Source organism: Phanerochaete carnosa (genome assembly GCF_000300595.1).
Source record: "Phanerochaete carnosa HHB-10118-sp unplaced genomic scaffold PHACAscaffold_11, whole genome shotgun sequence".
NCBI lineage: Eukaryota > Fungi > Basidiomycota > Agaricomycetes > Polyporales > Phanerochaetaceae > Phanerochaete > Phanerochaete carnosa.
The window spans coordinates 301,649-315,906 of NW_006767638.1; the positions used below are offsets into that span (position 1 = coordinate 301,649).

The 14,258-nt window shown below is 56.9% G+C and overlaps 3 protein-coding genes across 3 annotated transcripts; 1 reads left to right on the forward strand and 2 right to left on the reverse strand.

Annotated features, from left to right (window-relative positions):
* Window positions 1–497: 497 nt before the first annotated feature.
* Window positions 498–3,142, reverse strand: PHACADRAFT_213358 (uncharacterized protein). Its single transcript, XM_007400644.1, has 8 exons — window positions 2,918–3,142; window positions 2,768–2,861; window positions 2,523–2,690; window positions 2,336–2,471; window positions 1,384–2,282; window positions 1,205–1,326; window positions 999–1,148; window positions 498–941 (listed from the first exon to the last, which is right to left on the reverse strand). Exons 1-8 carry the CDS (start codon window positions 3,115–3,117, stop codon window positions 746–748), a joined length of 1,965 nt encoding a protein of 654 aa, XP_007400706.1. The 5' UTR covers window positions 3,118–3,142; the 3' UTR covers window positions 498–745.
* Window positions 3,143–3,212: 70 nt separating this feature from the next.
* Window positions 3,213–7,698, reverse strand: PHACADRAFT_129620 (uncharacterized protein). The gene is made up of 8 exons (XM_007400645.1): window positions 7,067–7,698; window positions 6,340–6,993; window positions 6,216–6,289; window positions 5,748–6,166; window positions 5,579–5,692; window positions 5,442–5,525; window positions 4,047–5,393; window positions 3,213–3,994 (listed from the first exon to the last, which is right to left on the reverse strand). Exons 1-8 carry the CDS (start codon window positions 7,651–7,653, stop codon window positions 3,335–3,337), a joined length of 3,939 nt encoding a protein of 1,312 aa, XP_007400707.1. The 5' UTR covers window positions 7,654–7,698; the 3' UTR covers window positions 3,213–3,334.
* Window positions 7,699–8,266: 568 nt separating this feature from the next.
* On the forward strand, window positions 8,267–10,946 carry PHACADRAFT_263729 (uncharacterized protein). Its single transcript, XM_007400646.1, has 10 exons — window positions 8,267–8,423; window positions 8,483–8,581; window positions 8,639–8,728; window positions 8,784–8,801; window positions 8,863–8,962; window positions 9,018–9,164; window positions 9,227–9,698; window positions 9,771–10,128; window positions 10,204–10,321; window positions 10,390–10,946. Exons 1-10 carry the CDS (start codon window positions 8,411–8,413, stop codon window positions 10,766–10,768), a joined length of 1,794 nt encoding a protein of 597 aa, XP_007400708.1. The 5' UTR covers window positions 8,267–8,410; the 3' UTR covers window positions 10,769–10,946.
* Window positions 10,947–14,258: the final 3,312 nt, after the last annotated feature.

The window sequence follows — 14,258 nt, forward strand, 5'->3', positions numbered from 1 at the left end:
CAAGTAACTCCCAGCGACGCAATGAATCGAGATACCTACGGAGGAGCTTTCTTGCTACCTCATCTTGTCGATCGACTCTGCTGCTCAGCGTCACACGGTAGTAGACGTCCTACTGGTAGTTAGCGGAACCACCAGTGCCAGCAACGTTCCCTGAGGCAATATTAAAAGACCTCAAAAATATGTGATTTGCAGCACACAGCCACTCTAATATTTTCTTTTTCTTTTTCCTGAAGCTCTGACATGCTTGCTGGGCTAGTGCTGGGCCGAATATAATTTGTGAACCGCCATGCTACACCCCGGTCTCGCTTCAGCAGTGCTTAGTCATCCAGTCACTGATCGGTCATTGATCCGATCATTGACCAATCATTGACTAGCTATTAACCAGGCATTAGCTGGTCATGATAGTCATCAACTAGTCATTAACTAGTCATTAACTAATCACTAACCAGTCATTAACCAGTCATTAACCAGCCATTAACTAATCACTAACTAGTCATCGACTGGTCAACCTTTAGTCATAGCGCTAACTACTACCGACATTCTTGAGGTCTGCATCGATAACAAGAGCGGTCTGTTATACATCCCTTCTCGCTTGCGCGTAGATACTTTAGCGGCGTCTTCTCAGCATACCTGGGCCTGTGAGTATCAATCCCTCCGTCTGCTGTGCAGCTGTGGGGCATCAATTATACCGCACAGGGGGAGCGATAGTGCTCTCGCGACATGTCTCGTGTGCGAAATCTCATTCCTACTCAAGGAAACGCCGCACAGCACCGGTAAGCTCGTTGTCTACATCTGCGAGGGTGCTCTCCTTGCGCGCAACTTCCATGAACACTTGACCATCGACCATATTACCATCTTGGTTCACGCCTAGGCTGCGCTTCGAGATGTGCCAGTGCTGCGGGTTTTGGCTGCGCGAGAACACCTCCTGGATGTCGAATTCACTGTAAGGCAAAGAATTTGAATGGCATCCATGTAATGGTATCACAAGCGAAACAAACCTGTGCAGCCGCTCTCTACCGTTAAACAAGTGTTCCGACTTCGAGGAGAAGCTTGGTGACGAAGAAAAGGTGTAGCCGCCTGTGCAGATGATATGCTTGCTTTGTGGCTCCAAAATCTTCGTTACCGGCGTGGCTACGTCGTCAGTCCGCCTACATACCGGCACACTGAGTAGTGCGACAACATAGAAGTCTTGGACCATACTTACTTCTCGCCCTCTTCCACAACGTCCTCAAGCTTGGAGAAGAGACCAACTAGCGCATTGGCTATAAGGGATAGATCCAGAGAATTTCCATCCTCGGCGATCACACCGAATGTCACAATCCCTTGCTAAAAAGCAGAAGGATCAGCCTTGGATGTGAAGGGACCGTGAGCAGATTTACGCACTGTAGCATGGTAGACCCTATGTCGTACCGTCTGCTCAGGATTGGCCCCGGTCGCAAGATAAACGATGGTTGATATGAAATCTGGCTGTGGCACAGGAGTGGCTGGCCGCTCCTCTAGAACAGAATTGTGAGGGTTGGCTATGTTGGACACTTCTGGAAATGCTTGAATCCCGTCCGCTCGGAACGCAAAGGCAATGCGAGGGGTGTTTTCAAGTTCCGCAGTTCCATCGTCACCTCGCGTCGCTTCGACATCACATATGTCGGGAGGGCTACTTGGTGGTGAAGCAGGTAGCGGTATAGCTTCTGGTTTCGTCGGCGATGGGACGTGCGACATCGTACCTTCGAAATCTGACGAGATAGCTTCTTGTAGTGACTCTGCATCGACCTCGGCCTCGGGTCTTTGGGGAACCACCAATGTTTCTTGCATCTTCGCCTCCTGAGATGGCAAAGGCTCCTGAGCGTGCTCTTCTGTAGCCGCTATAGATGGTGACGAGGGTGCGGTAGGCTTCGCCGATGAGGTCTTTGAGAATGTCAGCCCGTTCCACATCCATTTGAGACTGCGCATGTCCATATTCATGTTCATGAATGGGCTCGCCGTGCGAATAGTGTCGTTCAGGCTCTTCGTATTTAAGGTACGAGGAACAGCCAAATCAGCCGCAGGCTTCTCCTCAGCATTGTACGGCTTGGAATCTGTGGACTTATTGGTTGGTGGAGGTGGCGGGGGTATACGAGAGAGTATGTGGCTGATTAGTACGCTTGGGTATCCAGATTCTATTAGTTTGGTCGATGGCACGACAAAGGGCGGTATGAGGAGGAATGTGACGAAAGTTTCCAGGCGTTCTTGAGAGAAGACATCGAGGATGGGGGACAGAGATCGATGCAAGGGATGAAGAGGGACACCTAATGGAGACGCTTTGGTGAAGTGTTCACGAACCAGACAGCATAACGCTTACCTAGATGGCCAGCAAAATCCATATCCTCCTCGAAGTCCCAGCTCCATGCCCATACAGTGAAAAATCTCTCCAATTGAACTTCCAGTGCTTGTTGTCCCAATGAAGCCAGGATGGACGTGAAGGATCCGTGTGTGAGCTGGATAGGCAGTCAGCCTTACTAGCCCCGTGCAGAGTCGCGAGAACGCACTTTGAACTGCTCATAACCATGCACAATACGAGTTCTCAGTGCCAAATCATGAACAGAAGAATCGTAGTAGTCGTAGGCAACCTCTTGGGTGGCAGAGGCCTTGCCCTTGCCCTTGCCCTTGCCCTTGGCGGGCGGCGGCGGCCGCGGCGACTTTGCGAGCTCGACGCACTACCAGGCGCTCTATTCAATCATACTTTCCCCTGCAGTTTATGACACGAGTCATGTAGTAGTTGAGAGATACTTACGGCGTGAAACCAAAAGTTGGGCTCCGGAGACACCATAACCATCCGCCTCGACTGTGAGTGCGTGTTCTCGCACATATCCGAGGGGCTGAACATCCTGCAAACAGAATATATATGGACCAGCCCATAAGAATAGATCTACCTGATACATACCCTGTAAAGTTTACCAGAGCCTTCACGAGACCGACCTGTCTCAGGATCTTGTCCCGGGAGACGGCTCGTTCCCTTGCAGTGTAGAATAATATTTGAGCCTGCTCATCTGCGTCTTCATCGTCGCCGACGATGGGTCCGGTATGTCTCAAAGTAGGGTTATATACAGTGAGATAAAGCAGGCTGGGCGGAACTCTGCTCATCCTCAAACACTGCAGAGAGGGCGGTGGTGGTCATTTAGGAATCACGCTCGGGCGCCCGCGAGCCAGACACAAGGAGCGCCCGGCCGCGGCGAAGATGCTGGGGAACAGCAAATGCAAGATATAATTAGCGTGTAGGAGGTGCGGAGACGCAATGTCCAATATACAGCTGCTCTACTCTACAGATCATTACAGGGCACGTTCCATATTCTACAACGTTCTAAGCTACAGCGTTCAGTACCGCCTTCATGTCGTCGTCCTTCCCTGGTTCCGCCTCCATGGAAAGGTCCTCCTGCGACAAGCTGCGCGAGTTCGACTGCGACAGCCACGCTGCCGGGTCATTCTCGTTGGACCAGTTTCTAGAGCCAGAATCGTCGCTGTCGAGTTCGATATCTTGCTCCTGATCTTGATCGAACTCGGCTCGCACCGACGAGGGAGAGCCTCGCGAGGTGGGATCTGGAAAATCGAATTGCGCTGCTGAAAGTTGTAATGGTGGCAGAGAAGTCTGAAGAATGGGGTCCAACTGGGAGTCCTCGAATGTAGGCGGCTCCAAATCGTCCAGCGGTGGCGGCGTCGAAGCTGGCGAGGTGGAAGTGTTGTCCCAGTCGGTGTGCGGCGGCCTCCAAGTATCTGGACTTATCTTCATCTTCAGCAAAGACGACGTCCCATGACGCCTGGAACCGATCATGCCGTCGTCATCATCTGCCGGAGGTGTAAGCAGTCCAGAGTCTTCCAGCTTTATTTCCGGCAGTGCACCGTCAGGTTGCGCGGCAGGTGATTGCTGGGCGGACACCCGAGCAGTTTGGACGATATCATGAGTCTTGCCTCCCAAAGGACGAGAGGCGCGCCTCCTGTAAAATAGAAGGTACGCATTTTGATTCTAAAACATGTCGTTAGGGGGGTCCAAAGGATAAGAAGAGCTATGAGCGTACCACAGCAGCCTCAGGCCGCGCTGGAGATACATAGGAGTCGTCGAAGTGGTGCCACTGCTGGTCTGCACTGTTCAGAGCATACGCACGATAGTGGCCACCTCCCAAGCCGCCAAGATGCTCGTCGACTGCGAAGAGGTCGTAGACAAGCGGCTCGTCGATATCATCCAAGCCGAGCTCCTTCGGATCTTCGCCCTTCTCCACCAGTCGCGAAGCCACCTTTCGCTGGCCGACCATCGACGTCAGATCGAGGCCGCTCAGTGGGAAATCGACGAAGGTGTCGATCTTGTCCCGAAGGATGCGACTGTTGCTGAAACGCTTCAGGTGCACGACGAGAACATCGGGCACACTCCAAAGATCGAAGCTCTTCGTAGCCTGTTGATGCTTCTTGCAGCGCGGGCAATACCAAAGGTCATCTTCGCCCAGCTGCTCTTTCTTCGTAAATTCATCCAAGCAGTCCTGTAGTGAAATGCCGCGGCTCTTCTTTTGAGACGCTGCTTCGCGCGAAGCCTTGATCTCAGGGTGGACAAACTCTTCCCAGAGCTGCCACTTCGCGTGCTCGTACTTGGGTTGCTCGCCAAAGTAGTACGCCTTGGTGTGCTCGTCAAACTCACAGAGGATGGTTTCACCTTCGTTTAGGACCGGTTCGCCTATCTCCTCGGCGGCCTCCGCACGATGATCTATGCTCTCAGTCTTGGAGCTGCTGAAACTACCGTAGCTGACAGCAAATTGGGACGATCCAGGGCTGACCAACATCTGGAAGAGGCCTTTCTTGAATCCAGTCCTTCGCGGAGCATCGTCTTCTGTGTCCATGGCATCATAGTCTTGTTCCTGGACGACGACACTCTTCTGGTCAACGATATCGCCCTCCTCAGGTACTCCTCCTTGGACGGTTACAATTTCTCCGTTCTCCTTGATCTCCGTAATAGTTTCAACGGTGGGGCCATTCGACAGAGGTATTGGGACCTCCTCCATGGACGCAGAAGCTGAACGAAGCTCCCACTGGTAGAGATCGCGAACGTTTTCAGTCCACCTGCAAAGACGTTCGACGATAAGGTCGTAAACAGCATCTTTGCTCTTCGCTTGCTCTGGAGTCACAACAGTCAAGAAAGGATAGCCAAAATGGCTGTGGTTGCTCCCGTAGGAGACGCGCGAGCGGGAAGGAGTGTCGCACAGGACGACCGGGATGATGATGGGATCCTCATCAGACTTCTTGTACGTACGCGCTTGCTTGGAGTTGCAAGGAAGCTCGAAGCAAACGATGACGTCGTTGTCTGTCATGTCACCGCAGATGATGGTGTCGTCTAGGTTCTTGTAAAAGCGGTGGTTGAAAATCTCCAGTGTGAGCAGCTATTCGGGTGTTAGTCGCACGCAGGTAAGGGGCAGAATGCGCCTTACATTCTCGGGATTCACGTCAAACCAGCGTCCGAAAAGATTTCGGAGGTCTTTGAAGCTGGAGTCTCGATTAATTTCGACCGGAACCTACGGAGTGTGCGTTAGGGGATGGTGGATCAGATTTGATGGGTAGCGCGTACCTTCAGATGCGGTTTCTCTAGATCCCAAGGCACATAGTGGACTGTGTGTTTCCACTTCTTCTGTACCGGCAATGGAAGAGTGAGGTACATGAACGGGTCAAACGTAATGGACACCTGAGCGAAGCTCGTCCACATCAGAACGGTCACGTACGACAAAACATCGACATACCTTTTCGCACTCAGGGCAAACCAGAGTGCTCTGGTACTGTCCCTGGAACAGATCGACAATAACGCTGTCGTTCCGCTTCAAGTACCCGTCCCAAGATTCTCGCGCCAGCGATACGAGCTCCTTATCGCCTCCGCCTTCCCAATCTGGCTTCTCTACGTAGGGCTTCTTGATTATACGATTGAGATCCTCGTGCAGACCATCAAGAAGGAAGGCGACCAACTCCTGAGAGTCATGCTGCTGATATCCGCTGAATTGCGGAGCGAACTTCGAAAGGACAGCTTTAAACTCCCTTGGTGAGTACGACGTCGCGGAGGATGTGGGTGCCCAGATCTTCCTGAGGAGTGCGCCGAACGCCTGAGCAATCTGACCATGCATGCCGAGAGGGTTGTCCGGGTTCAGCTCCTTCTCAAACACACCAGCTATCGGATGCTTAATTACACCACTCTGGACACAAGAAGATACACGCACTTAAGAAGTAGTCTGCAAGTTCTGGCGTATGAACAAGACACTGGATAGCGGAGTTCATGAAACAAGTATTTCCCCTACTCAATTTCAGCATACGCACACACATGGAGAACAAGCGTAGACCCACATATTTCCGAGACCGAGCGTGCCAGGCGTGATAGTTGATGCTTTGGGGGCCGGTCGCGGGTCTTTCGTCTCTCTGATAGCAGCAATAGCAGACTTCAAGGTCGATACCGGCTGCGGCTTCTTGGCCTGCATCTGCGAGAAGAAATCGCTTCCTGACTGGAACAGAGGCGTCGGCTCATTGTCAGCGGGTGGAGTCTGCTGTGAGGAACTCAGGGCAGTCTGCGAGTCCTTCGTGTCTTGCACGAGCCACTGGCCGTCCTGCTTGACCTCCACTGCAAACGCATCTTGATCCTCGAAGACAGAGTCTTCGAAGGTATGCGTGTCTCCCACCAGCTGGTCGGGCGCGTCCATCCGTTTGAATTCTGACAGCGAGATGTATTTGGAGGTGGGCTGCCACTCGCCGAGAGCCCAGACTTTGAATTCCGCATTCGCAGAGTCGGAGCAGACGGCATCGAAGAGCTTTTTGCGGACGTCACGGAGCGCGTCTGTAGATGACACAACAACCTCGACGGGAGTGCTGGGGGTAAGGGCACCCGCACTGTCAGGTGTGAGGACATGTGCATACAGTTTCGGAGGGAACAGTTCAAGGGTGATCTCTTGAGCCAAGCCGCGTTTAATCACTTTGCGTGGTATTGGCGTATTGGGTTCGCCATACCTACATTGTGCGGACTCGAGTCAGCGAAATGTGAGGGGAGGAAGAGCATATATGCTCTCTGCAAGAAACACACCATGAAACAATTAGATCCCAGGCTTCCTGGGGCAAGAACTGAACATCGACTCCTTCAGTTACAGAGGTAGTGGCGATGTTGCCTTTGAAATCGACGAGGTGGCCATTATCCACGGGACCGAGGTCCTTTTCCTCGACCGCACCTTCTTTGTCTACGGAACCTGTGCACGCCTTCTCCCACCGTCTATACCATCTCCGGGACACCACATACCACGTCTCGCCCACGACCATATCGCGCTTCACGAGTGGACTGATCTTCAGATACTTCTCCCGGAGCGTAAGCGGACTCGTGCTCGATGACGAGGCTTCTAGCGGGTTCGTGGCGGTGGCCTCGCCGCTAGCCTCGCCCTGTTCGGCCATGTAGACGTCGACGTCTGCTGCTTGCTTTGCGTCCTCTGCGGGCGGCGTAGGGAGATCGTTCGGGCGGGGCGTGTCATGAGTGTCGAGGCTAGGGTCTTGAGACATGGAGCGTTTTGGTGAGGACGAGGAGGATGCGGATTCCAAGGAAAGTGTGCGTAAACGTTTACGGTTGTTATTGAAGTCCTGGGAAGTCAACGAGGGTGAGGGTGAAGACGATGGATTCAGCATAGCATGCGTAAGTCGTGAAGTCTTAGTGAGGACAGGCAGTACTCGACGCTGATCATTATCAATGGCCCAATAGAATATGGTAAGAGACGCTGGAACTGAGTCTTACTTGGGCATCACGACTTTTTGTTACCCTTATTATCCTGGGTAACAATGGCAGTATACCATTTTCTGGCGCGTCTCCTCTAGCACTGAACGGCCCTTGTGCCACTGGCCTGGCAGTCGTAATCCCTTACGTTGACCCCTGTGTATGCACACCATACGACTTAATTATCAGCCAGTTTGACTATCCCTGCGACCGCAGCCCCGGACGTGCACAGCATAGGGGGCATTTCTCAGGCACCGAAGGACATGTGGCCAACAAGATAACACTGGTCACCGATCCGCCTCTGGTCTCGGTCCTTTCTCCGTCTCCATCCGCTCCGAATCTTCTTGCGCAACTTCCTGCCTAGACGTAGGCAAGCCTGCAGGCCTGGCCGGTCTGTGCGATCTAGACGCAGGGTTTCCCAGAGCGTGTGCCGTGATCAGAGTCTACGACTGGGTCAGTGTGGGATCGCAGCACCGTATATAAGGGACGACGGAATTTGCGGAACCTCGCAACTCCAAACACGTCAGACACGAGACGGCCCAAGAGTCGTCTTCTGATCAATATTGTACCCCTAGGACAATCAGCCGTCGTCGACCTTTATAACCCTCCTGACCACATCTGCGGGACGCGGAGCTCTGTCCTCTCTCTCGACCCATCACCCAGCTTGCGGCCATGTCTGTACAGTGTAAGCCACGGCCTGCTAGGTTCTCCGCGCGAGTCCTCATCCTGATCGGTCCTAACTAGCGAAACACTTCCTCAACAAGCCGGAGAATCTGGTCGTAGAGTCCCTACAGGGGCTTTGCGCCCTGAACCCGAAGCTGGGTCTTGACACTACCAACAAAGGTGTGTGGGTGGTGCGCTCAGGAGCCGTGCGCGAGTCGCTCAAGCTGTCCCACACAGTCCTCTATAACTCGGCGTACGATCGCTCAAAGGTCGCGATCATCTGCGGGGGTGGCGCAGGCCACGAGCCCGCTCACGCTGGCTATGTCGGTGAGTGGTGTGCACGTACACGATCGTGAGCCAATGTGACTGATACACGTCTTAGGCGAGGGCATGCTCGCAGGTCAGCACAATCGATGTCGCAGGTTTCCGGGCTGCAAGACTGACGTCGCTCTTGCTTCTAGCTGCTGTATGCGGCAGCGTCTTTGCCTCTCCGAACCCAGCGCAGGTGCTCCGCGGCATCAACCTCGTAGACAGCGACGCAGGAACCGTCATCATCGTCAAGTGCGTACGGATCGCCTCCTGGGATCTGCTGGATCTGCTGAACCCTATCTGCCAGGAACTACACCGGCGACATCCTGAACTTTGGCCTCGCAAAGGAGCAGTACGCCGCGCTGCATCCGAGCAAGGCCGACAAGGTCAAGTTCGTCATCATCGGCGACGACGTCGCCGTAGGCAGGAACCAGGGAAAGATCGTTGGTCGCAGGTGCGTAAAGAGAGCTGCGCCCGGAGCGCGTTTTTGCTGACTTGCACCACCAAAAACGACAGGGGTCTCGCCGGCACAGTGCTCGTCTACAAGATCGTCGGCGCGCTCGCCAGGCGGGGCGCGAGCCTGAACGAAGTCTACACGACGGCCGAGTACCTCGCGACGCGCCTGGCGACGATCGGCGTCGGGCTCGAGCACTGCCACGTGCCGGGCACGGCCGCGGGCGAGTCGCACCTGGGGCCCACGGAGATCGAGATCGGGATGGGCATCCACAACGAGCCGGGCGCGCGCCGGCTGTCGCCCGTGCCGCCGCTGGGCACGCTCGTCCCGGACCTGCTCGAGACCCTGACGTCGACGGGCGACGCCGACCGGTCGTTCGTGCCGTTCGGGGGCGCCGGCGACCGCGTCGTGCTGCTCGTGAACAACCTCGGCGGGACGAGCGAGCTCGAGATGGGCGCCGTCGTCGTCGAGGCGAAGAAGGACCTCGCCCGGCGCGGCGTCAAGGTCGAGCGCGTCGTCGCGGGCACGTTCATGGTGAGAGAGAGAGGCCCGCCCGCGTCGTGTCGGTGATTCCATATGCGCGTTGCTGACGAGTTCTGCCCGCAGACGAGTCTGAACATGCCCGGCTTCTCGCTGACGCTGCTCCTCCTCCCCGGGCCGTCGGACAGCAACGCGCCCGACGCAGCCAAGCTCCTGTCCCTGCTCGACGAGCCCGCCGCCGTCCCCGGCTGGAAGTGGACCGTCGGCACCGTGCCCGCGGAGAGTATCATCACGCCGCAGGCCGCTGCCACCACGGCGACGCTCGACAACGCAGCACGCATCAAGGCTGCAGACCCCAAGGCGTTCATCGACGCCATCCAGCGTGCGACGGACGCGCTCATCCAGGAGGAGCCTGAGCTCACGAGGATGGACAGCATCGCCGGCGACGGCGATTGTGGTCTGACGCTCAAGGCTGGTGCAGAAGGTAAACACCTTGGTGTCCTTAGAGGACGGGATATTGATCGGGTCTCTCTCTCTCTCTCTCTCTCTCTTTCTCCAGCCGTCCAGGCCGATCTCAAGAACGGCAAGATCAACGCAGACGACGTGATCGGCTCCATGGTCGCGATCTCCAAGGTCGCAGAGGAACGGATGGGCGGAACGAGCGGCGCCCTGTTCTCGTGCGTCTCCCCTCTCTCCACACCTCACCCACCCACCCACACCCACCTAATCAATCCCCTTTCCCCAGCATCTTCTTCTCCGCGCTCGCGCAGTCCCTGCAGGCTCACGCGCCCACGGGCGGCACGGCAGACGCGGCGCTGTGGTCGGGCGCGCTGCCGGGCGCACTCGAGCGGCTGTACACGTACACGCGCGCGCGGCCGCCGTCGCGCACGCTCGTGGACCCGCTCCAGGCGTTCGTCGACGCGTTCGCGCGCGGGCACGGTTCAGACTTTGCCGGGGCCGTGCAGGCGGCGGGCGCGGCGGCGCTCGCGACGCGCGACCTCGAGGCCAAGGCGGGCCGCAGCGCGTACGTCGAGGGCGACCGCCTCCGGCAGGAGAAGGTCCCCGACCCCGGTGCGTGGGGCGTCAAGGCCATCGTCGAGGGCCTCCTCGGGCAGAGTGCCTAGAGGCCGTGTCGTGCTCGGCTGGAACAGGAGCGAACGCGCGCGGAACGGGTTGCGATGCTGTATTGGTAGTTGTTGTACGGCTGGAAAGAAAAGCAGGTTGTTGTATTTTTACCTTGGTGTGTTGGCATGTACCGCAATCTGTTCTGGACAAAAAATATCATCCCCCCTTTTGGACTCTGGCTAGGCCTGTGATTGTTGTCGAAGTTCGAGACAGGTTACGGTCCCGTCTGGCCCAGCGCTCGCACCCGCCAGCACCGACCGCGGGGTCACGGCACTCGCGGAGATACCCCCTGTGCAGCGCGCCTCGTCGGCTACTGGGACATGATGGAGCCTTGCTCGAGAAAATGAGGCGTCGTGCCCTGTGACTTGGTTTTGGCAAGAACTATTCCCAGGAGGCTGGCACGGCAACGTCTGGCGGGTGCCTGACGGCCCCGAGGGTGTCTTGGACTCCGTGGGTGCGCGGTGCCTATCAAAAGCGCCACAAAGTCGTCGGCTGCTGTGCATGGCTCTGGGCGGGGAAAACGTCTGGGAAACTGTTTCTGCAGTGCTCTGGTGAACAGAGCAAAGGTTGTGCGAACTTGGAAGATGAGGTCGAGGAGACGCCAAGCTGCTTTTCGACTTTGTTAAATTATGAGGTTGTCGGATGATATAGTTGTAGGCTCGTTATCGTTAGGTGGCAGACCATCGTCGCTCCCACGGTCGCAACTTCCTGCCCCGGTGCTGGTCGCGGTTCGCGAACAACAAACCGTTGGTGGTACGACCAAGCCACGATGCCTTCTTCTCCGCTCCAGGCATTCCACTCGCGTATGTCGCCCTGCTTCTGATCGCAGACAACCGTCCGCCTGCAATATTTCGCAGGACCAAGCTATCAAGGTTGGGCGACTGCCACGACGTCAGCGCGAAGCCCCCGCAACATCCGCCGGTGACGCAAACACCAGGCTCTACGACACCGCTGCCGTTTTGGTTGCGCGCCATGCTCGTCGGCCGGCCCGACGCGTCGCCAGGGCCGTTGCGCCCCAACGCCGTGCGTCGTCGCGTCCCCGCTTAGGAACGGATAAACGTCGGGGAGCATCATCTGCGCTCTCGTAAACGGCTGGAACTAGTTGAACTAGAACTCTTCCTTGAAACAACTTCCGAGCAGCGCGCGAGAAGCCTGTCCCCTCCGTCGCGCGATGCGTCGATGTCGCGCCATGCCAGGGCCCGACATTCCATATCCGGCGCTCCATCTGCAGAAACCTTGTTTCCTCGCAGCCAGGCTGGGCAGGGACAGCATCGATAGCATGAACCAAAACCAAAACCAAAAAGCTGTGCACGCCTGGGGACGAAGCGGACCCCACGACCCCGTGGGCCTCCTGCACACAGGCGGGGAGGCTTCTGCGTTCTTTCATCAGTCAACATGCCCGACGTGCGGGATGTCATTTTTCGACACGACGCGCCCGGACAAGATCTGTCGCTGTCACGCCAAGCGCGTGCATGCGCGGTCACGAGCCGCGAAAAAAAAAAAAAGGGGCGAGGCACCGTCGTGCGTGTATGCAGAGGCCGCCGAGGCGATATGCCTGGGAGGGAGAGAAGGGACCCGCGTACGGTGCCTATCCGGGCGACGCGGGCGGCGTGACTCTGGGCTATCAGCACGCGCGGAGGGTGGCGGCGGCGGCTCCCGCAAAGTCTGCAGCGCGACAACCAGCCGTCGACCGTACATCCGTGATGTGCACTGACAGCGTGGGCACGGTCCGCGTCTGCGGGGAGAGAATCATGTGCGACGGCCCCGGTGGGCTCGCTGCTAGTGGCAGGCGCGGCCCAGCCCTGCGGGACGCGAAGGGTGCGTGCATCCTCGATAGCTAGAGGGTTGCAGCTGCGCAGAGATACATCCGCGAAAAGATTGAAGACAAGAGCGAAGGCGTACCCGAAACGTCAGCGGACTCTTCATTTCCCGTGTTATTCCCCTTCTGGCGGGACGTCGAGCATGTGCAGAGCTGCCATTGCGCAACAGAGGCTCCGAGTCCTATCTCTCCGCGATGTGTTCTGCGGCCCATCTGACCTGCTGCGCCCTGCAAAGGCTGATACGCTCTGATACTGTCGCAGCAGGCACGCCCGCTTGGGGCGAAACTGCGGTAGGCTATCAGCACACACCGGGGCTCAGTGAGGCCTTCGAGAACACTCGCGCAATTACGTTGCTGCCCGGACAGGCAAGACGACGACACCCATCTTCTCCACCCCTTGACAGGGCTTCGCCGCAGAGCAGGGCAGATAGACGCAGGCGCTTCCCTGCTCAGTGCGCCATCAAGATTCTCAGTGTCGCATAACTGAATGAATACAGTAGGTGACACACCAGCCAGAGGCACTCGCTCGCGGGCAGCTCGGAGACGCCACGCCGCAACCGACACGACGAACGTGGAGTTGGGACAAGGCAGTCGGCAAACCCAGGTGCTAACGCTCGGGAGCTCGGAGCGGACGCGACGTGTATAGTGACCCACTGCCCTGTGGATGTCGAATGTTAACGTTAAGCATTGGCTATCATCTGTGTGCCTGGCTCTCAGCGGCCAACTGAAAAATACATGGCGCACGATCAACTACTGGCTCTAGAGCTTGCACAATTGAACACAGTGCGAATCGCGCGTCGGAGGCGTACCATGGACGACTGCGGGGACGTTCGCGCCAAATACGCATGCTCCAGGATCAGGAGCTTGTTTTCTTCCAATTCTCTTCCGCGCAGGCGAGGGGAGCATCGAAGGCGCGTGTGGGGAAGCAGCAATTAGGGAGTGTAGGTCCCTCCTTGGACTCGGTACATGTTTCGCGTGTCATACAAAAAATAACCACAGCTGCTGAAAACGAGTCTAGGTCCGAGGTCCAGGAAGATCCAACTGCAGGCCTCGGTGACCCACTGGCTGACCATCACGCGCGCTGTGGCACGCGGGGAGCATGATCCACACCCGCGTGCAGCACGAAAGATCCGTTTCGGACGTGCAATTGCACCGTCGCCAGGCACGGCGGCGTGACGCAAAGGCTAAAACTGAGCCCTCCGGCGCACAGCACAGCGAACGGAGAGCACGTTCTCTGGAACATTGCGCGGTGTGCGCCGGAAAGCTTTGCTTGCTTGCTTGCAACAGGGTTGAGCACGAGAACGGGGTACGTTGCCCACGAGGAATGCGAGACACAGCCCGCGTGTGTTGGAGGCGGAGGCGGGGGGGGGGGGGAACAAATATTACAATGCTCTCCAAATATCGCTCCCCCGCCTGCTTGCCCACATGCTCCGGCGTGCGAATGGGATGCCGTTTCGGGGGCTGTAATTTGGCGATCGGGATCGATCTCGCTGTGGGCGCGCTTGAAATTTTGCTTGGGGTGGGTCGCCAGCCTCGAGGGACAGCTCGCCAGAGTTCTGTGCTCCCGCGCGCGAGCGCGAGCGACTGGCGCTGTGAGACGGACGGGGAATAGCGCGTCCTCTTTGGCAATGACATCCAGTTCAAGGTTGGCGGTGCCGTTTACAGGGAAG

Coding starts and splice junctions, on each gene's coding strand:
- PHACADRAFT_213358 (XM_007400644.1), bottom strand. CDS start 3,117: ATGAGCAGAGTTCCGCCCAGCCTGCTTTATCTCACTGTATATAACCCT. Junction 2,472..2,522: donor ATGGTTATGAGCAGTTCAAA/GTGCGTTCTCGC, acceptor CTGCCTATCCAG/CTCACACACGGATCCTTCAC. Junction 1,327..1,383: donor ATAGGGTCTACCATGCTACA/GTGCGTAAATCT, acceptor TCTGCTTTTTAG/CAAGGGATTGTGACATTCGG.
- PHACADRAFT_129620 (XM_007400645.1), bottom strand. CDS start 7,653: ATGCTGAATCCATCGTCTTCACCCTCACCCTCGTTGACTTCCCAGGAC. Junction 6,290..6,339: donor ACGCTCGGTCTCGGAAATAT/GTGGGTCTACGC, acceptor GAAATTGAGTAG/GGGAAATACTTGTTTCATGA. Junction 3,995..4,046: donor CGCGGCCTGAGGCTGCTGTG/GTACGCTCATAG, acceptor GACATGTTTTAG/AATCAAAATGCGTACCTTCT.
- PHACADRAFT_263729 (XM_007400646.1), top strand. Junction 8,963..9,017: donor GGAACCGTCATCATCGTCAA/GTGCGTACGGAT, acceptor CCTATCTGCCAG/GAACTACACCGGCGACATCC. Junction 10,129..10,203: donor GCTCAAGGCTGGTGCAGAAG/GTAAACACCTTG, acceptor CTCTTTCTCCAG/CCGTCCAGGCCGATCTCAAG.